The sequence below is a fragment of the Chiloscyllium plagiosum genome, unplaced genomic scaffold, assembly GCF_037043375.1.
Source record: "Chiloscyllium plagiosum isolate Xiang-an unplaced genomic scaffold, Cpla_swu_hap1 HiC_scaffold_18, whole genome shotgun sequence".
Lineage (NCBI taxonomy): Eukaryota > Metazoa > Chordata > Chondrichthyes > Orectolobiformes > Hemiscylliidae > Chiloscyllium > Chiloscyllium plagiosum.
In genome coordinates, this window is record NW_028270156.1 from 32,875,367 (window position 1) to 32,898,924 (window position 23,558).

Sequence of the window (23,558 nt, forward strand, 5' to 3'; positions counted from 1 at the left end):
GGCCATAAATATCAAAAGCAAAAAGTGAATGAGCACATTTCATTGAAGCATGCAGAAAGAAAGGACATTGAAAATATGAGTAGCCATTAAGGCTCTTCAGCCTGTTCCACCATTCATTACATTCATGACTGACCATTCAACTCATCAGCCTGCTCCTGCTTTTCCCACATATCCTCAATTCCAAGTGCAACATCCAACACCTTCTTTAAATCATACAAAGTTTTGCCCTTAACTGTTTTCTGTGGTAGTGAATCTTGCAGGCTCACCACTCATCTCAGCCCTAAATTACCCCATATTCTTAGACTATGACCCCAGTTCTGGATTTGAATATCTGGATGTTTCTCATTCCTTTTGGCTTTGTTTCCTTTATTTCTGTTTTTTTTTCAATTCCAGTTTCGTAATCAAGTATGTAACCAAGATGACATTAGTTATATCGCTGGAGGTGAGATGGTGCCAAAGATTGGCAGCTTTTGGTCCAGCAGCAATGACTTGGCAAAAGGGATTCAGGCCTGGCCATCACGCCCACAATGGAACACTTAACAAGAAAGACTGCAAAGCTGGACATTTTATTTATTCATTTTTCTTCCTTTATATTCTGTGTTTTGATTATTTTGTTTTATGAACTGGCTCCAGAGTGGCAACACTATACAACATTTTCACTGTATTTTCTAACAAGGTACATGTGACAGTAAATATATCAAATAATTTCCCGTCTTTGGGAAATCCTTCCTGCATTTGTCCTGTCTAGTCCTGTTAAAATTTTTGTAGGTTTCTATGAGAATCCCTCATTCTTAACTCCAGTGAGTATAATCCTAACTGATTCAACATCCCCTTATATGACAGTCCTGCCAACAGTCTGGCAAACCTTTGCTGCATTCCCTCAATAGCTGCTACATTCTCCCTCAGATGAGGAGACTAACACTGCACATAATACTCCAGATGTGGCCTAATTGACGCCCTGTACAGTTGCAGCAAGGCATCCTTGCTCACTTTCACAAATCCTCTTGCTATGAAAACCAACATACCATTAAACCTTCTTTATCACCTGCTGCACCTACACGCTTGCCTTCAACGACTGGTGTACAAAGAAACAGGTCCTGTTGCACATTTCCCCCTCTCAATTTATAGTTAATCATCTGCCGCCTTGCTTTTGCTACCAGAATTAATAAACTAATTTATCCATATGATACTGCATCTACCATGAATATGTCCACTCAGTTTGTTCAAATCATAAATACATTGGTTAGATGATGTAGCACTTTCCTACAACAGCTGTCAGGATTGTCTGTGATTCATTTTTAATAAGTTTTGTTTGATTAACACATTCAACAGGCTTTCAAATGACACTTCTTTAGCATTTACCAAGGCAAAATATTCTAATCACTTCAATTTTACATTTATCACAAAGTTATTAGGACAAGATGACTTAAAGCTTACCAAAGAGATAGGTTTTTTGAGTCATACAGCATGGAAACAGACCCTTCAGTCCAACCAGTCTATGCCGAACATAATCCCAAACTAATCTAGTCCTATGCCTCCTCTTGACCCATAACCCTTCAAACCTTTCCTATTCATGTATCTACCCAAATGTCTTTTAAATGCTGTAAGGTTATCTGCATCCACCACTTCTTCAGGAAGTTCATTCCAGATGCAAACCACCCTTGTAAAAGGTTTGCCTCATTTCTTATTAAATCTCTCTCCTCACTTTAAAATGTGCTCCCTAATCTTGAAATTCCTCATCTTAGGGAAAAGACTACTACCATTAGCTTTATTTATACCTCATTATTTTATGAACTTCTATCAGGTTGTTTCTAAACCTCCTACGCTCCAGTGAAAAAAAAACCCAGATTTTATTAATAATTCAAAACTTCTTTGCCGGGCAACATCCTGGTAAAGGATGAACCCTCTCCAGCTTGATACTATCCTTCCTATAACTTAAGGAGCATTTTAAAGGAGGGAGAGGAATAGAAAGCTAACCTCATCACAATCACTATAGTTACCATCAACCATGAGGACAAGAGCAGCAGAAATATGGGAACACCACCAGCAAGTTACCCTTCAAGGCACTCATCATCCTGACTTGGAAATATATTACTGTTCATCCAGTGCTGTTAGATCATAATCATTGAATTCCCTAATAGCACTGTGAGTCTACCTGCACCATTTGGACGACAGCAGTTCAAAAAGGCAGCTCATTACCACTTTCTCAAGGTCAACTAGAGACGAGCTATAAATGCTGGCCCAGCATTGTGAAGTAAGAACGAAGAAAAACATCTAAATAACAATTTTCATTTGTATTTTGACAGGATCACAGCATAAAACAAGGAAGCTGTAGTAAACTTTTACAAAACATTAGGTTAAATTCCAACTGTAGTTTTGTGTTCAATTCTGGGAACAAGAGGGTTTCTTTTCAAACTGCAGGCCTGTGAGCAGCAGTGTGCCACAAGAATCACTGCTTTTTGTCATTTATATAAATGATTTGGATGTGAACATAGGAGGTATGGTTAGTACATTTCCAGGTGACACCAAAAGGAGGTTACCTCGGATTACAACGGGATCTTGATCAGATGGGCCAATGAGAACAGGAGAGGCAGATGGAGTTTAATTTAGATAAATGCAAAGTGCTGCATTTTGGAAAGGCAAATTAGAGCAGAACTACACACTTAATGATAACATACTGGGGAGTGCTGCTGAACAAAGAGACCTTGGAGTGCAGGTTCATAGTTCCTTGAACTCTCAGGTAGATAGGATAGTGAAGGCGGTGTTTGGTATGTTTGTAAAGAAGTTGGAGGGTCATGTTGCAGATGTACAGGACATTGGCTCGACCACTTTTGGAATACTGCGTGCAATTTGGTCTTCCTCCTATAGGAAGGATGTTGTGAAACTTTAAAGGGTTCAGAAAAGATTTCCAAAGATGTTGCCAGGGTTGGAGGGTTTGAGCTGTAGGGAGAGACTGAATAGGCTGGGGTTATTTTCCCTGGAGTATTGGAGGCTGAGGAGTGACCGCATAAAGGTTTATAAAATCATGAGGGACATGGACAGGGTAAATATATAAGGTCTTTTCCTTGGGGTTGGGAGTCCAAAACTAGACTGCATAGGTTTAAGGTGAGAAGGGAAAGATATAAAAGGCACCTAAGGGGCAACTTTTTCACAGAGGGTGGTGCACGTTTGGAATGAGCTGCCTCCGAAAAAGTGATGGAGGCTGGTATGATTACAACATTTAAAAGGAAATAGGAAAGGTTTAGAGGGATTATGTGCCAAATTCTGGGAAATGGGACTAGATTTATAGAGGATATCTGGTCAACATGGACAAGTTGGATCGAAAGGTCTGTTTCCATATTGTATATCACTATGACGCTAATACAAGAGTTTAGGATCTAGGCAACTGCCAGAACAGAGCTGAAAACTGGTGATATGTAAGTGGCATACTTATCACGTTACTAATATGTAAAATTTCCATATTAAGGAATCAAATATTACATTTTAATGTAATCTTACAACCCGATAGAGAATATCAACAACTCTGGATGCAGTGATGCTAACATGCTAAATGACAACCTAATAGCACGGCACAGTGGTTAGCACTGCTGCCTCACAGCGCCAGAGACCCGGGTCCAATTCCCGCCTCAGGCGACTGACTTTGTGGAGTTTGCACGTTCTCCCCGTGTCTGCGTGGGTTTCCTCCGGGTGCTCCGGTTTCCTGCCACAGTCCAAAAGATGTGCAGGTCAGGTGAACTGGCCGTGCTAAATTGCCCATAGTGTTAGGTAAGGGGTAGATGTAGGGGTATGGGTGGGTTACGCTTTGGCGGGTCGGTGTGGACTTGTTGGCCCGAAGGGCCTGTTTCCACACTGTAATGTAATCTAATCTAATCTAATCTAATCTAGCACCTATCCAACAGTTTGCATCAAACATTTCCATCTTGTCAGTTTATGAAAGAAAACAATTTTTTACAATAAATTTCTACAACAGTGGGAACGGAAATTATGTTCCAATAAGCTTTGACATGTTAGAAAATACTAGGAACTTAGAAATGGCTGTACACCAGGCAAATTTCAGTGTCCTATCACTAATCCCAGCTTGAGGAAACATCTACAGAATAAATATAGCATTGACCAGATTTGAGCTACTTACTGGACCTTTTTTCCAGCCGCAACATGAAATTTGCAGCTTAAAAACTGAAATGCATTTATATAGTGCCTATCATATCTGCAAAGTCCCAAAATGCTGTAATATTTAAAATATAATCAGTGCTGCTATACCACAGTACTTTCTCACAAACAGTATAGAGATATTATCAGCAGACCTGTTTCTCTTGGCATTGAATGTCAGACAAATGCTGGTCAGTTTACTAAGAGCATTGCCAGGTTGCTTCCAGTGGTACTAAAGGAACTTTTACAACCAACTGAATTGTCAAACTGATCATCGGAAAGCCAGCAACTCAAACAATACACAACTTGCTCAGAACTATACTGCAATACCATCCTAGATGGAGTCTTCAAATTCATCAAGTGAGCTTGACCCAAAATTTAATTTAGACAAGTGTTAAGCTCCAACACTTCCACTAATTGATGGGTTGAGCTTTTCTTAATTTTGGGAGGGGGGGGGGGGGGAGCGCAAGAGGGAGATAGAGGGACAAGTAAGCAAGAATGAAAGAATGAGGCAAATGATCTGTATTGAACATGTAGCAATGCCAACTTCACATCAAAATTAAGAACATAAGAAAAACGTAGTCATTCAGCCATCAAACTTGGCTGTGTTACTCATAAGATAATGTCTCACATAATTGTGACCTTAACTTGAGTTTCCAATCATTCTTAATTTTTGATTCCCTTATACTGTAAATCAAAAATACAATTCAGCATTAAATATATTCAAGAGCCCAATCCCCATCGCTCTATCAGGTCGTGAACTCCAGGGATGAACAATCTCAAAAATGAGTTCTTCTTCTTCACTGTCTTAAATGACAAACATTTTAATACTAAAATTACTTTTCCTAGTTTCAAATTCCTCCAGGAGGGAAAATATCCTGTCAGCATCTGTTAAGCTACCTCAGAATCTTGTGTTCTAATAAAATTACCACCAATCCTTCTAAATTGTAATGAATGCTGGCAAATCTCTGTTCAACCTTAACTTAAAGAACTCCTTCATCTGAAGAACCGAAGTATATTGTTCAGTAATCTTACTTTTACATCTTAACTACAGGCTCGGTGCAAGAATGGGGGAGAAAAAAAAGAGAAAATGTATATTGGAAACAATTTGTAAAGCATGAATAGGAATATGGCCACATAACATAACCTGAAAATGAAGTTGCAGGTTTTTTGACTCAAGAATATTGCTACAATGTCACTGAGGCTCAAGTGTGAGGCAATAAATAATTTGCTGATAGGATTGATAAGAAATATTACAAATGGTGCAATGAGTTTCAGAGAGACATTTTGATTTGGGTGACAGAGCAGAATCAAGGATTATATGTACATTATATGATAAATTCAAAAGACAATTCATCAGAATAACCCAGAGTGGTCAGAATGTGGAACGTGCCACCACAGAGAGCAATTCAAGTGAATAGCAGAAATGCATTTAAGGGAAAATTACATAAATACAAAAGAGAAATGAATAAAATAGCATTCTGATAGGCAGAGGAAGAAGGGTGATGAGAAAATTTGTGTGGAACATAAACACTAGAATGGATTGGTTGGAAACTTCCATAAACATGCATCTGATGAAAACATAACCCTGGCATGTCAAACCTCATGGCAAAATTATTTCCATTGTCAAATCTTCCATAAAAATGACCTTCCCCTTTCTCCATCATACTTTTGTGTTCTTTCTCCAGTTTTCAGATCAAACATGAAGTTCTTTCTGAGCCCAATCATTACATCATTTTTAAAATGGGGAAGCCAAAACTGCATGAAATCCAACAGTATGTGGAAATCATCATCTTTCACACAGCTTAGTATATGCTACCTTATTGTTTTATTCCAAGCTGTCAACAGCTGATCCCTGCTATACAGATTCATATACTTAGCCATTTATTTCCTTAGTATCTCTTTACAGTTTTTGGATGATCTTACATTTATACTGCACACGAAAATATCTTCACAGTAAGATGGCAATGGCATTGCACCTAAATCTTTACTGTAAAAGCAGCTTTGACCCCAAAATACTGAAAGATCAGAAATTATCTACATTAATTATTACATAAAGTTACATTTTGCTTCTGCAAAATATTAGCAAATATTTTGAGGGGTACTTTTTCTAATGTCACTATTTTCCTTCAGATAACTTCCCGCTTGGCAGCAAATGGAATAGAGTGTCAAATAGAAGATCATATTTCACTTACTCTCATAACTCCTCAATATTAACAATATTTTCACAACTAGCACACACCACTATGAATGTTATCATTTCTAATCAACATAAACAACAGCAGAAATATGATCAAATGTTAACTGCCCTGGTTCTGCAAGACTTTGCTATCATATTCTCAATGTGTTACTGATAGCTAATAAATGGAACAAGTTATAGTATCTGTTAAATATACAGTTTGCGGCACATTTCTTTTCCACTGCAACTATCACCAACAGAATTTATATAATTAAACTCCACCTTCACATAGCTTGTTACAGACAGTCTTTTCCCAGTGGATTACAACATCAGTGCATCAAAAGTTTGTATCTACACAGCATCTTTTTTTGCTTTTGTGCACTATTTTGCTTATTTCCCCATACTTCTGGACAGCAGCATTACGCAAAAAGAAGCCAAATGACTTTAACTCTCTGCACAAAGTGTCTCCAGCAGTTATGTACTGTGCCTCCTGGTGACAACATCTGGAACTCTAAACAGTTTTTAGCCCCCTTATTTAAAGGAAGATACCCAGGTAGTTCTCCTATAATGCCGTAGTTGCATTCCAGCGAAACCTCACTTAATAGAAAACCATTGGGCCTGTGGGAAAAGTGGGGTTAGGGACCGACCAGTTTTTTAAATATCGCCTATTTTCGATCAAAAATCAACTAAAGGTCTCATGCAAAGTACAGCACAGCCTGAATGAAGGTTCAAAACATACTTATTAATGAAACAAAAGTAAATTTAACACAGTACGTTTAAAAAATGTAAGAAAGCTGCTCTCTATATGGCATCTCTCTCAGAAAGCTGTTCTGTCGGCAGCTGACATCGGTGCATGTGCAGAACGGCACAAAGTTTGATGCTGATATCGCAGATGCACAGAAAGGGGCAGAGACTTGAAGCAGACATCGCGCACGCACAGAACGACGCAGAGACTTTGAGGCATGCGCAGAACTGCACAATAACTGTCACCAATGTTGCACATGCACAGTACAGTAAGAACATCAGCGCATGTGCAAAACGGTACAGAGATATCGGCGTACACATTGGCCAACTATAGAACCCAATTCCCGCTGAAATCGCACTATTGCCAACAGCGGTAAGCGTTATCCAAAACACTACTCCCTAATTCTTCAGTGACATTATAGTCAAATCGCACTGCCAAAACGTGCGTTAGCCCAGATCGCGACTTAATTGGAGGTAGTTCAGGGGAGGTTCACTAGGAGGATCGTCGGTAACTGTCTCACGAGCACAGGTTAAACAGGTTAAGACTCTACCCACTAAAGTTGACTTCATTAAAAATTCTATGTTTTAAGGGATCTGACAGAGTAAATGCTAACATGCTTTCCCTCATGGGAAAATATAGAATAAGAGGGCATAGTCACAGAATAAAGGGGTGCCAATTTAAGATTGAAATGAGGAATTGCTTCTTGCAGAGGGTTGAGTGGCTTTGGAATTCCCTCCCAGAGACAGCAGTGGGGCAGAGTCCTTGTTTATATTTAAGGTTAAGACAGGTTCTTGATCAGTAAGGAAACAGGCAGGAAAGTGAATGTGAGGAATGTCGGTTCAGCCACGATCCCACCGAATGGCTGAGCAGACTTGACGGGCAGAACAGCCTACTCCGTTCGGCCTCTGGATATGCAGTGATTCAGATTCACAATGTTACGTGGTCATATCTCTGTTCATGTGGGCACATCCTATTCAATCAAACTTCCAGCCGTGACAATAACTCCACTGTATTGTGGATATATCAGAAAATGTGAAGGTTAAAGGAGTAAACCTTGTCAAAAAATCTGAAGCAGAGGTCAAAATTAAACTGATTTCTAAGTACATAATTTTTCTGTCAATTTCTGTAAAGCTACCACCCTTTCCACTGGCTTCTTTGTATCCCAAGGACTCATCAAGTCAAGAGGAGGAACCTAATGCTTGAGCAGCCCAGGGTCTGCACAAATCACACCAGACAAGCTACTCCACTCAACATAGGGGACAAGAGCTAAGTGTTTAAGCCAATCAACTTGGGTTTGAGAACAGAGACTATGTTCTCTGGGAGTGGGAGGGATCCCCACATCCTACTAGTTAGTCAGCACCCAACCCAAGGGACTTGTAAGGTGCTAATGTGCCACAGTCCACCTGCTTCAATAGGTGATTGCAATTTAGAGTTACAATCTGCTCAACATGTCATCAGAATTCATTGCACCAGATAAACAAACAAACAAGGTAGATGGTAATTCTTCAATGAGAAACTAGTACGTGAGGACCATATGCGCAGGATTGGTAGAAAATTTGAATCTATGTGGTTTTTGAGCAAAGATGTGGTTTTAGATCAATATCATTGTACAATAATTGTCGTCAACATAAAACTTGATAGGCTGAACTTCCACACAATATTCTTACATGAGATCCCACTACCAAAAAAAATTGTTTTGGCAGGGTAAAGTTAATTGTAAATGTTTAACAAGCATTGATCTTCACTAAAAAAATTGTTTCTCTTTACGATACAATTCCTCATTCATATGGTTCAGATCACATTGCATGCATCTGCCTCTCAACTTAAAAAGAGTCAGATAATCTCCTGATTGTATATGCTTAACACCGTGCTTGACTCTAGAGATAAAAGACCATCCTTTGAAGAACTTGACGGTGCTATTAGCAGAATTCCAAGTGGGATATTTCAGAACTAGAGTTGGCATGGACAAACAGAAAAGTCTCAAAAAAACTCTTGCCTCAGGTATCATGTCCTGGGAAAAATAAATAGTAATAGACTGAGTCCTTTTGACCTTTGCTTCTACCAGAATGAACATATACTTTCGGAACAAACCACACCAAGAGGTATTATAGACACACCCAGGATTAAGGCATTGGCACCAGCCAGATATGATCATCACCAGGTCTGACTCTCTAAACAGCATTCTCAACACATATACAGCTACCACAGTACTGACTGCGAAATAATTGACTCCCTGATATGTACTCAGGTGAAATATTGTTAACATATCGATGTAAGGACATCAAAACCTTTTGAGATTCGCAATAGAGTGAAACAGAGCTGTGTTGTAGCATCAACACACTTTGGCATATTCTTTCCTTGCTGTTGTCATATGCCTTGAAATCACGACAGAGGGTATAACTATGTAGCAGAACAGATGGAAGGCTTTTCAGCCTTGCTCATCTAAGGTTCAAGCCAAATCTGTACTATGTGATCATCAGAAAGTTCTTCAAGTTGATGGTGCTGCACTAGCATTCAGAGGAACACATGCAGCAACAAATGCAGAGGTTCATAGGAGCTTTTCAAATAGCATCAGCATAACAAATGTCATGATCAAAGGTTCAGCCATATTATCATCTATCAGTATTGAAAATGTGACATTAAAAGTTGCTGATATGTCAGCTTCACAATCACTAGCAATCTGTGACTCGTTTATTGAAAAAGCTGCAGTTGTTATGTCCAATCCAAGTAAAAGTGTGGAACACAGCAACTGGACTGAACACCAAACGGTGAATCTACCAAGCCTGCATCCTCAGAGTACTCCTTCATAGTAATAAGGACTGGATAACATTTGCTGGGCAGGAGAAAGGATTATAGTTTCCATCTACACCTGTCTTGGACATATACACACCATCTCTAGGTCATGATCACCAACTCAGAGGTTTTGCAGTGCAATAATTCAATAATGTACAGCTGTTACTAAGTCAAACACATCTTCACCGGCTCACCCATGCTCATCAGATGAATGACAACCATATACCCAGGCACCTCCTGTATAGTGCATTGATAAATGGGTCAAAACCTTCTAGGCATCCATAACTCTATTACAAGATCATCTACAAGTGAGTTATGTAAATGCAGAAGACACTGACAACTGGGAGACATTCATTGATGGCTGTGACATCTGGAGGCTAACTGGAAGGGCACTGGAAGAGGCGAGCAGAAACTAAAACCTCAGCTGGTTGCGAAGATGGCCAGAGAAGAGATGCCAGTGAAATATCAATCGCCTGAGTCTAGGGTCTTCCATTGCAATTAATACAGGGACTGCTACAAAAATGGGGTCCCTAGCAAAATTAGTAGACCACAACAGGGAAAGCTTTTATCTTACAAGGTGGAAGGTTGCCACCACAAAAATAATTAACCTGAACTTGAAAACTGAACTAATAAAACAAAACAACTGGGAGAATGCGTGGACATAAAATAACCGGTCCGAGTCTAAAATTAACTTTCAACATCACTACTAGCGTCCCAGCAATAAGCAGAATTGGGTTGAATTACATCAAAAGAAAAATCAATTGAGTTTTCAAACAGAGATGGTTACTTATTAAATTGACCCACAGTCACTGTTAAGGGTTTCTAGTCTATTAACTAGCTTATGCAGTCAATACTAAATGCTGCATATTAACCAAGCACAAAGAGAAATAGTGCAATAATGTAAAACATTTCAATCTTTTGCTAGGAATGAAGCTGAGGCAGCAAACATTAACAGGTTGATAAACTGAGATAACTTTTATAAGTGCATAAACTTAATAAAGGAAAAGTTAGATAAGCATATAAAAGAGAAATAGACTTGTGAAATCTCACAAGGAACATCCAGACAATACAATCCTTTGTACTTTGAAACACCTAAAGGCAGAAGTATAATTAAAACTATTAGAGGCAGAATTTTAATCGATAGATTGATTATTCCAAACTGCCTTAAAATCCAAATGTCACGAATAACATCAACACAAACAGCATGCTGGCATGGAATGCAATGCATTAATTAAAAAAGGACAGCATGTTAAATCACATTGAGAGCTTCTTCTATTCAAAATGTTGAATCTATAAATAAGGCATTATAGTACACAAATCATTCAGCAATAAACCCAATTAATTTGCTCATTAAGCTTCAAGGATACAAAAGTTTAATCAATATACAAAAGGGGCGAAATTTAGAAATTGAGAGATTTAATCAACACACAATGCACATTGGGAATTTCAGACTTGAAGCATAAAAATGTAAATAGTTTATCCTTATGCTAACCTCAAAAAACATTTGCGGTTGTCAAGATTTATTTGGAATGACAAATATGTTTGAACTTTAGCTACAATTTCAGTTTAACAGCAGGCTAAAGCAACAGTATGAGCATTAATCTCTCCAAAGGATGCATTTTCCAGCTAATATTAGAGAAAAATGTGATAGTTCCCCAAGAAAACAAAATCAGAAATTACTGGAGAAACTCAGCAAGTCTGACAGTATCCAGACAGAAAAGAGTTAACATTTCAAGTCCAGTGACCCTTAGCATACAAGGTGTCATGAGGAGATGGCCGACTGGCTCCTTCCGACACAGACTGTATTTCAGATTTTGTATTAGCAACATCTTGCTTTAACTGTTAACTACAATCTACGGAGGAACCTCGATTATCTGAATGTCAATTATCTGAACATCGGATTATCCGAAGGGGATCTCAAGGTCCCAATAGAAACATTACGTCAAAGAACTGTTTCAACCCTGATCGCATCTTTTGTTTGCCGGTACAATGATTAGAAATGGACTTGGCTCACTGAAATGCTGCCGAGAACAGTCCAGGCACCGTCTCTAAATGATTTACCTCCCACCCTCTCTCTCTCTCTCTACACTTTCCCTGAAGTTCTACACCAGGGTGAAGACGAGGATGGACGGGGAGGTGTGGGGTTGGGGCCAGACGGGTGTTGGAGGCAGGTGGTGGTGGGTGGATAGGAGCGGACAGGCCGGGAAGGAGGAGGTTGGGGGGAGGGGGGGTCTCACGTGAAGTGTGCTTTTACCTAGTTTCCTGAACAGGCAGCAAACTCCATAGAAAACTCCCAGCCCCAGAGGAAATCAATTAACCGAATAATCAAGTATCCAAACAAAATAGTGCCCACCCATCTCTTTTGGATAATTGAGGTTCCTCTGTACACAGAAGATGGATAATTGCCCAACTCCCCAAAGCAGGCAAAAAAGTATTAACTGCAAGTCCACAATGTAATCACATTCTGATGGGTTAGTTCTATCTAATCAACATATTCCCAGAGTTGGGATTGAGCTTACAGACGGTGAACAACAACTTTTCTTACACAATCATAAGTATAAACTGCTTCTGATTCAAATATTTGGGGATAGGGAAACAGCATTCACAGTGGGCCAAATAGCCTATATTTGCATAACTTCAGACGAGCTATAAATAGCTCAAACAGAATGCTGCTTTATGTCATTTGTTCATGCAGCCAGATTCCTATTTACTGACAGGCTATAGCATATAGAATGGTGAGTTGCTATTTTATCTGTATTCCGTGGTGACCAGGAGGGAACAGAAATCACCAGATGGGGAGTGATAGATCAATATACCATATGTTGTAACGTAGTGAGAGGATGCTGGTTTTATTAGGACAGTATCCCTTCTAGGTCTTCTCAATCTCAAAAATTAGCAAAATGTATCAGCAGAACACAAAATCAATAAATGAAAATGGAGTAAATGTGGATGCAGCTGGTGACAAAGAATTCTTGGCACATGTATTTTCAATGATGATTCAGCAGGGAGCTGCAGTTGTTGTCCTTGATTTGAAGTCTTGCAAAATGAAAAAATACATTTGACTAAGAAAGTGGAAGTCTGCATGTAAGAATTAGTATTTAATTCTGAAGTTATGAAGCAAATATCTGCAAACAGTACACAATGGAACAAGTGATTTGTGCAGATAAAGAATGAGGCTGCTGATTAACACGAAACATCAAGTGTTTGAACACCACACAGCTTGCACCACATTATCTGTTATAGTGTCAATATGACAAGAAATAAACTATACTAGAATTTTTAATCAACAGCACTTTACACCATTCTAAGGAATACAATTCAGGAGCATTAGCAATGGCTCAACAAGTAGCACAACAAGAAAAGCATGTGGTAAACTCACATATACACCAATAACATCACAAACCAATGGGAATGAAAATGAAACACACTGCAGTTGAATTCAAGCAAATGCATCCAAAGCTGCTAACAGACAATCATCATTTGACATAAGGGCTCCCTGATATGTCAAGAGCCTGTGCTGCCTCAACACCCCTCAGAACAAAGTACACTGAGGAATGCAAGTTGCATCAGACTCCACTCTCTTGGCTTTAGATATAAACACACATACCCATAGGGAGAAACAGATACAGTAGCATTCCACTTTGTAACAGTGCTTATCGCAGCACAATAGTCACATTCCACATGTGGAGAAAGTCCGGTTACCCTTAAAATTTGTGTCTTCAAAAGAATAGAGTAACTCAGCTCATGAATACCAATACCTTGGGCTATAGCATAGCCCTCAACTGTCCAAGGTAGTCAGCCCACCAGACACTCAAGGAGAGCAGCGTAACAACCTCAATAACCAAGACAGCAACAGAGCCGCCACCCCCACCTCTTAGAGAACCCCTGTAATTCTGAGGGGCAACTGTAGAGAAACCCCCAACTAATTGGAAGCAGCACAGCCTCTATACCAAAATGTCACAGCACAGCTTTTCTCCCTTCAAACAATTAGGAGTAGTACATCCAAATAGGAGAGAAACCTATCCCCCATCCAAAATATAAACAACAGATACAGGGTAACTACTTCTAGTCATCTGAGAGAACGATGGAGCCCATCTCACATCTGGAGTGAACAAGGAAGTTCCACTCATGGGCAACAGTTTCGCTCTCAAGGAGAATGGCATAACCCGACAAAGAGCAGTATTTAAATACAGGCAGAAGCAGCAAAGACTACCCCACAACATTACACTCACAAGACGAGGGAGCAGTATAGGACCCAACACATCGGCAGGGGAGTAATTGTTTTAGATTAGATTACTTACAGTGTGGAAACAAGCCCTTCGGCCTAACAAGTCCACACCGACCTGCCGAAGCGCAACCCACCCAGACCCATTCCCCTACATTTACCCCTTCACCTAACACCACGAGCAATTTAGCACAGGCAATTTAGCATGGCCAATTCACCAGTAATGGTATACAACAGCAGAGACCCAGCCTATAACAGTAGACAGCAGCAATAGACATACCCCGACATTGAGGCAAAGCAATGTAACTATTACAATTCTAGAAGTAGCAACATCAGCTCCAACTACCTCCATCCCTAAATCAAGGGGACCAGCATCAGGACACTATCGCTCCAAATCAGTCAGAAATGTCAAGTGCCCTTCCCAACCAAATCCACGAGAATGAGCATCAGCTCCTACACCCTAAAGCATTACTGAACTCCTATTCTAAATCCACAGGAAGCAATGTCAGCAATTTCTGCCTCCCACAGTCACCCCAGATCGAAAAGTCCCCATCCCACTCTAACAAGAGGCAGCGTTGATTCACCCTTCCACCCAAACGTAGGTATCTTTACTCTAATTTTTGCGGACAACAGAAACTCTCTCCCCGACCCAGAAGGTGGTGGGTGACATTTGCGACCTACGCTGCCCGACTTCCAAGCCAGCTAAGGCGCTGGGTGGTGGAAGAATAGCAGCAGGTGCGAGACATCTCCCCTCGCCAACACAAGCCTTCAGCATTTATATAGTGCCTTGAAGACAGTGAAACATCACCCACTCCCCGCCGCAAGCTGCTTTGCAACAGCTGTCAGGGCCTCACCTCTGTGGGTAGCAGTTGGTTCTCCTCACTGGGCACCATGTCTTGGAAAAGGAGAAGAGGTTTGAGGGGGAAGGGGTGAGGGAGGGGAAGGGAGGGTAGAAGGGGGAGAACAGGCAGGGGAGAGGGGCGGCCGAGCCGCGCTTCTCAGGACGGACACATCATTTCGGAACTCAGGCTGCCGGCAGAGGTGGGGTTTAAACTGAACCAAAACGCACCAAGTGTCCCTCACGATGGGATACGAGAGAGCAGTGGGCCCGTCCTGCTTCCTTCCTTCACTAACTCACTCTTAGTCAGTCAGGGCGCCCGGGCAACAACCAAAATGGCGGATGCGGGCCTCTACGCGCAGCGTCCGCCGCTAGGCATCACCAACGTCATCACGCTCCCACACGCCCCGCCCTCTACGCACGCTCCAGTCTTCACAGCCACTTCCAGTGCCAGGTGGCAGTAGAGGCGCAGTCTCTACAGGGTTCACTGTCAGGAAGCATGACTTTGCAAATGGGGAAATGTGCAGTGGTGGTAGGAGTGGACGCAAGTTGTTGCGCAGAGGGAAATGCATCAATGGTGAATGGTAGCACTCCTAGTGCCAGGTTCTTTTACATTTTGGGTAATGACACTCAGCTGTGCCACACCAGACCCCAGCAGACCCTCTAGTACTGGGCAAGCAGAAATTGCCTCCAATTAAATACTGGGAAGGCCCATCTCACAAATACTGTTTTTGTGTCATCAACTTTGGTATTATGCCATTAAATATTAATTCCCTCAAGCTTTCTCAGTAATTCTATGAGACCATGATGAAATTAATTGTAACCTCAAAGTGATATTCTCGCTCAATATCCTATAACACTTTGCTTAATAAAAATTAACTCAAGTTTGCCTTAAAAATATTCAAGGAATCTCTTCCTGAAAGGATGGTGGAAGCAGAATTTCCAAGGCTCATGAACTTCAGAGGGAAAGTTTCACTTAATCCATGTTTAGGTGGGTTATCCCCTGATTTTTTTAAACAGAGACCCCTAATTCTACATTCATTAAAAAAAATACGTCCTCTCCACATTTACCCTATCAAGGCCCCTCGGCATTGTATTTCAATCAAGAACATAATAGAAATAGGAGCAGGAGTAAGCCACCTGGCCCGATGAGCCTGCTTTACTAAGTCAGTTTTACACTGCTAAACTCCAGCAGGATAAGCCTTTCCTAACAAAGCAACCATCCATTCCAGGTATTAGTCTGGTAACCCTCCTCTGAACTGTTTCCACATGTTTAGATCATTTGTAAAGTACCGAATGTTGTGTACAATATTTCAGATGCAATCTCACTAATGCCCTGTATAATTGAAGTATAACCTCCCTACTTTTGCATTCAGTTTTCATTGTGTCCGGTGACTCTTCATCAGAACATTAGGTCAGTTCCGATGAAGAGAGTTGCCAGACTCAAAACATTAACTATGCTTTCTTCCCACACATATTGCCAGACCTGCTAAGTTTCAACAGCAATTTCTGTGTTTGTTTCAGATCTCCAGCATCCACAGTTCTTTGTTTTACTTTATTTGTTTGAAAATAGCTCATGAAGCATCTTATGAATATAAAGTCATTTTCTAAATATAAACTACTGTTTTATTGCTTGTGTTAGTGGAGGGTGCAATGTTGACTAACATACTGATATATAGAACATACTCTCATGGTCTCACGTTTAACAGATCATTCGTAAAAACTGCAGCACTTTGTTCCTACTGCAATAAAGTTTTGATCAATCCTTGAAGTAGAGCTTCAAACCTACAGACATGATGATAAGCCACGATAGCACATAATGGAATATGAATTGTATAATTTACTACATTTATCATTTTTGGAATTTGGATTTCAATATAGATGCAGGTGCGTGTTAGTTTCTTTTGTGAAAGGTTTAAACAGGTCAGAGTATTATTCTGAAATAGTGGTTTCAATCCAATGTTTTGTCAAATTTAGTGTTAATGAGAAAATGTTTATATTAATAGGTTTTAAAAAGCAGAGTAAATATCACTAGCAGTCTTTTTCCAAGATATCATAATGGACAACTAATAAAGGCAGATCCCTAGTACGGGGACTGATCCATGCCGTCAACATTAAAAACCAGTTCCAACCAACTGATCTACCTCTGCAGTCCAATTTATACAATGACAACCTACAAGTCCCAGTCTGTCCATTAAGTTGTTTATTTTTTAAAGTTTTGAGCATAGGGAGTGATGTTGCAAGCTGGCAAAGCATTCTGATCATTTACTGGGCACTCCATTTCATCCCATCATCATTCTCCCTTCATACTGTTACACTGGGATGGTGGCACGTTTATAATTAGGAGAGTTGGAGTGAATTAAACAATGGACAGCTGGCACTTGCATGTTGAGCTACAGATAGAACTAGGTAGGTTCAGTCGTCCTATAAGGGATCTTTATGAATTGCCCATTATGATATCTTGGAAAGCTGCCAGTGACATCAAAGTGTTCAGTAAAAACATGTTTAGCAACCCTCAGAAAACGAGGGCACTGCACAAGGGACAGAATGATACACTGTCTGCAGGTGGGAGATAATCATTTGGATACTATGGAAGGTGAACTTCCTTTAAACTACTGAGCTATTGTTTTTGATAAATTATTTTTATTATTGAGTAATGAGTTGGTTAGTAATACTAACATCTCAATTTATTTCCACTCTCCCCTGTTGAAATATTTCACGGGTTGCTCCTGTTAAAGTTATTTTTGTTTGAGTTGTTTGCTAATCAGCAATTAACAAATGTGAAAACTACCTCAATGTAATTTGCATATTGGGATGATTTCTCTCAAATAAAAGCAATAATTGTATTAAAAGTACAGGGAACAGGCAGAAGTCCAAAAATAAATCACATCATCGGAAATCTTCATTAAGGTACCTTGCAATAATCTTAAAATCTGTAAGAACTGTAGGTGCTGTAAATCAGCAACTAAAAGGAAAGATCACAACCCAAAATGTTAACTCTGATTCTCTCAACAGATGCAGCCAGACATGCTGAACTTATCCGACAATTTCTGTTTTTGTGTATGCAGGAATCTTTATGGTTAACTTCTGAAAACTTTCTCCAGTTATACAATCTTTCAAGGCCCTTCAGACTGGAGGCCTGTGACCAGTAGAGTGCCACAAGGATCTGTGCTGGGCCCTCTACTTTTTGTCATCTACATAAATGATTTGGATGCGAGCATAAGAGGTACAGTTAGTAAGTTTGCAGATGACACCAAAATTGGAGATGTAGTGGACAGCGAAGAGGGTTACCTCAGATTACAACAGAATCTGGAGCAGATGGGCCAATGGGCTGAGGAGTGGCAGATGGAGTTTAATTCAGATAAATGTGAGGTGCTGCATTTTGGGAAAGCAAATATTAGCAGGACTTATACACTTAACAGTAAGGTCCCAGGGAGTGTTGCTGAACAAAGAGACCTTGGAGTACAGGTTCATAGCTCCTTGAAAGTGGAGTCGCAGGTAGATAGGATAGTGAAGAAGGTTTTTGGTATGCTTTCCTTTATTGGTCAGAGTACTGAGTACAGGAGTTGGCAGGTCATGTTGCGGCTGTGCAGGACATTGGTTAGGCCACTGTTGGAACATTGCGTGCAATTCTGGTCTCCTTCCTATCAGAAAGATGTTGTGAAACATGAAAGGGTTCAGAAAATATTTGCCAGGGTTGGAGGATTTGAGCTATAGGGAGAGACTGAACAGGCTGGGGCTGTTTTCCCTGGAGCGTTGGAGGCTGAGGGGTGACCTTATAGAGGTTTACAAAATTATGAGGGGCAGGAATAGGATAAATAGGCAAAGTCTTTCCCCTGGGGCCGGGGAATCCAGAACTAGAGGGCATAGGTTTAGGGTGAGAGGAGAAAGATATAAAAGAGACCTAAGGGGCAACTTTTTCACGCAGAGGGTGGTACGTGTATGGAATGAGCTGTCAGAGGATGTGGTGGAGGCTGGTATAATTGCAACATTTAAGAGGCATTTAGATGGGTATATGAATAGGAAGGGTTTGGAGGGATATGGGCCAAGTGCTGGCAGGTTGGACTAGATTGGGTTGGGATATCTGGTCGGCATGGACAGGTTGGACCGAAGGGTCTGTTTCCATGCTGTACATCTCTATGACTCTATGATTCTGCAATGCTCCAATTCTGACTTTTTGTCTATCCCCATTCTAATCACTGGGGTTTTACCTTCACCTCAGCCCCAAGTTCTCGACTTCCCTCCCTAAAATTCTGCAATCTACCTTGACATGGCAGGAAGTAGCTACTCAGTAAAAACCTCAGTTTGGGTTCTTTCAGGGTTACTCAACTGCGGACTTTATAGCAACATTGGGGCAGCATAAATTCAAAGAAGTAGGTCCTAGCGGTAACACCAAGGCAGTGATTGTATAGTGGAGCACCAAGGAAACCTAGAAAAAGTCAACTGGGAAAAATTGTCACTAATTGAAATCCAACTTAGTTCCAAGACATCACTGCAGATTTTTATCTGGACAGTCTTCTAGGCTTAAAAATCTTCAGCTATTTCACCAGTTATCTTTCCTCCAATATATGGTTAGAAGCGGGATTTTTGCTGATTAAAGCACAATGATTGGGACCACTTGCAACCATTCAAACATCAAAGCTATTCCATGCTTAACTCAGGCTAGAGGTATGCGATGTGTAATATTCATGCCACACAAGCACCCAATCAATGGCCACCTCCCACTATAAAAAAAGTCTAATCAGCTCCCAGTGACACTCAACATTACCATCATGAATTTTTCAGCATTAACTTCCTGGGGGTTACTACTGATCAGAAACTGAACTGGACCAGTCATATAAATACTACGATTACTAAAGCAGATCAGAGGCTGGAAATTATGCAGTGACTAACTCGCCTCCTGACTCTCTAAAATCTGTCCACCAACAAGGTACAGGAACACTCTCCACTTGCAGCTCCAATGTCACAAGAAGCTAAACACTAACCAGAATTGCTTGATTGACACTGCAGACACCACCTTAAACAATTGCTCCCTCTACCATTGGTAGCATCATGTATCATTTTTATAAAAAAGCTGCTATTATTGTCATTGCAACTGCAGAGGGAACATTCACCAGCATTGCAGTAGCAGTGCCTGTGATGTCACTGCTAGTGACTCTGCATTTAGCTTCATCCATAAGCTAAATGCATTTAGCTTCATCGAGTGACACAAATAGAATTTAACATCAAGTGTGTTATTTCCCCCACCGCACCAGCCAAATTATTTCAAATCAATTCAATTCAATTCAAATCCTGGAACTGTGAATTGCTTGCATTGTACGTTCAGGACTGGTTGGCCCATTTGATACCTCCTTGACCATCTCCTTCATGACATCCTGACTGCTCACCTCATCCATTCTGTTCCATGTGAGCATGGGTACAGGACTGCATGTGAGGGGATTGCAACAAGCGGTAAAGACTGGGTTGGTGAGTGGATGGCAAGCTTATTGCCAAGTAGAGTGGCAAGCAAAGGTGTTGAGTGTTCATTAGGCACAGCAGCATTCTGCATTCTCCTGTAAGCAGACTGGATGCCAGCTTCCAGAGCCAGGCACTGACTTTCTGCTGCAATGTGGTAGCACATGATTTGATTTGAATTGAATGGAATGATTTACTGTCACTCTTCTTTAACAAATAAATAGTGAAAAGTGTAATGTGTTACCACATTCCAGTATCATTGCGTTACTGAAGACATTAAGATAAAAACAAAATATAACTAAAAACAGGGATTTTTCTCCATTATTGTACTCCACTTGCCACTGGGAATAGAGAGGGTCTCCACAATGGGCTCCATAGCCACCAAAGCCCCCACATAACAGTCCATTCCAGGAGTCCCACTCCTGGCTACCATCACCACTACCACTCTGCTACTAGGAGCACCACACCAGGCCTACCACATCACTGCCAATGCAACTGCCACTACCATCAAATCACCAGGAGTACTAATTTGGGCCTAATGCATTGCCGCAGCTGACCGGCACCAGTCATAGATGCCACTTTCTCTGTTGACCACAGAGGCCACCCTGCTATTGCCACCATCTTGAAAACCACTGCCATCCCTGAGTCCTGCACTGAGCCCACCAAGTTCAAAGTCACCATGCTCTAGTGCCATCTCTCAGCGCTGGACCCATACTCACTGCCATTGCAAGCTCTCCTCGGGCTTACTCTTCCCAAGGAGCTGACTTTGCCAACACTGCCCCACATGCTCAGGAGGCTGGGCCCACTCCCCCGGCCAAATATGCCAAAAAAGGCCTCCAAAAAGCGGGACAAAATAGAGAGCAACGTAAAAAGAAAACAAAAGGCAGACAGAAGCAGGTGAGTGCCGAGCCAGGAGCTCAGACACAAGACCAATATTCCACTGTCATCTTGGTTAATTAGATTATTTTTAGAATTTACAGCAAAAAACCATGAGTCCCAACTGGTCAATGTCAGTGCTCATGCTGCACATAAACACTTTTCCATCTATGAACATATCCTTCTATTCAATTCTCCTTTCTCATATCTATCTAGTTTCTAGAAATTAGCAATTTGATAAAGTACCTAAAACTGTTTCTCTTTGATTGCCTTATTGGCCAATTCTATCACCTCTCGTCACTCATCTTTGGAATAATTGCATTGCCCTTAGTCAGACTGTGAAGGTAAATTAGTCAGTTGAAAAACATAGGTGATTTACAGGGTGGTGGCTAATGGGTAAACAAAAAGTGATTTAGTCATGGAAAAAAATGTTCAGTTATGTCTAAGAACACTTCTGGATACAAAAAGTAAAAAAGAACACAGGAGCAGGAATATGCTGTTCAGTCCATCAAGCTCATTCCACCATCAACAAGATCCTCTGTCTCAATGCTTCACTCCAACTGTTTCCCCATACCCCTTGGCCTCTCTATTTTCTACATCTGTATTTATTTCTTAAATATATTCAGTAACTTCATCTCCATAGCCTGATAGAAAATTCCACACATTCACTCAATTAAACAAAAACTCATCTCAGTCCAAAATAGACTACCACATACCTTAAGATTGAACCAGCTTGTCTTAACCTCTCTGACAGAGAAGGATCATCCTTTCACCCTGTCTGTTCAGCCCTCCCAGAATTGTATACACTTCAATAAAATTCCTTCAGTCTTCTAAATTCCAGTGCATACAGATTCAATCAACCCAATCTCACTTCATACAGCAAACCTTGCCATCCCAGGAATCAGCGTGGTGACCTTCACTGCATTTCCTCTATAACAAATATATATTTTGTCAAGTAAGGAACACTACACAAAATACTCCAGGTTGCGTCAACCGCGGTTTCAGACAGAAAATCTTTCCGTTCCCTAGGTTAGTGAAGAGTACTGGCAATTTCAATGAGAAGAGCATCTTTACAACAGCTTACACCTCTAGTTACCCAGCAACTTGCACCCATAAGTTTCCAGATGTAAAAAAGGTCTACACTTAGTACGGTGTTTGCATGACCAATAACTATCGGTACAATATAATGTTCCCAGCAGCAACTGCTACTACTACGTGGCTAGTCCTCAGCTATAAACTACCTGCACTCCTACGTAATTCCCATTATATGGACGACATCTCGCACCTATTGGGTGTTCCCAGTGAGAACAAAAACTTGCGTCCATAAGTGACCCAAGTTATAATGACGACTTACACCACAGATAGTCCCTCAACAACAAGAATAATTCATACCTTTTCAGTGTGCACAATGACACCAAGTGCAGGTAAAGGGCTCTCAATTGCACTTGCACCCGGACTCCACCTTTGGGCATGCGTAGTGTGGGCTGCGAGTGTCCGCGTGATCCGGGGTGGGTTTTGGCGGGAGTTTCTGGGCTACGTTGTATCGCCTGTCGTGCGTTGGATGCAGTAATCTGGGGAGTGTGGGCTCGAGAGCGGTGGTGTATCAAACAATAATGGTAGGGAACAAGATAAGTTGTAGCAATAAAATGTTATTTTCTCCCGACTTGGGAAAAAATGCTTTGTAGACTTTCTGTAGTTAGCTATGTGCTGCTAAATTGATGGTCAGCCTGGATTCTCTTGCGATGCGAAGAACAGTTCTGCTGTTTACAAGATAAATCATTCGATTCGGAAGTTATAAACTAATCATTGTGATGTAATTCCCAGAGTAAATTGGCTAGAGTCTTTTTAACGTAAATTTGACTCTGTGTTTAAACAATAATGGTTTCGTGCACGACTGGTACGTACTTATTGTGTGTATATGCACGTCTTTATTAAAAATGCCAGTTGTGTTTGAGTTTCTACCTTTTTTGTGTGTTGGACGTTTGTGTTGTCCCATCAGTTCGTGAGATCATGGCGGACCTATATCTCCCTGCTTTGCTTCCCTACTATTTAGATTGTTGTTGAGTAGGAGACCTATCATTCTGAGGTATTTAAATTGTAAATTGATCCCTAGCATCAGCAACATTTAGAGTAGTAGAGAATTCCAGACTTCTTCTTCCCTTTGACTAAAGAAGTGTTTCTTGTCAACAACCCTGAAAAGCTTAGCTCAAATTTCAATGGTCCTTTGTTCTAGACCCCACCAGAGAAAATATTTTCTTGACATATCTTTTAAACCAGTGGGGTATTCCTTTCTGTATTG

At 40.8% G+C, this 23,558-nt stretch overlaps 1 protein-coding gene across 2 annotated transcripts in view; it reads right to left on the reverse strand.

The window, feature by feature from the left end:
• usp47 (ubiquitin specific peptidase 47) overlaps positions 1-15,255 on the reverse strand; it is a 182,994-nt gene extending 167,739 nt beyond the window's left edge. For both annotated transcript variants that reach the window (XM_043705674.2, XM_043705672.2), the window contains exon 1: positions 14,946-15,255. In XM_043705674.2, the coding sequence (XP_043561609.1) occupies positions 14,946-14,984 (39 nt within the window). In that variant the 5' untranslated portion in view covers positions 14,985-15,255. The remainder of the gene's footprint in view (positions 1-14,945) is intronic.
• Between the last annotated feature and the right edge of the window lie 8,303 nt (positions 15,256-23,558).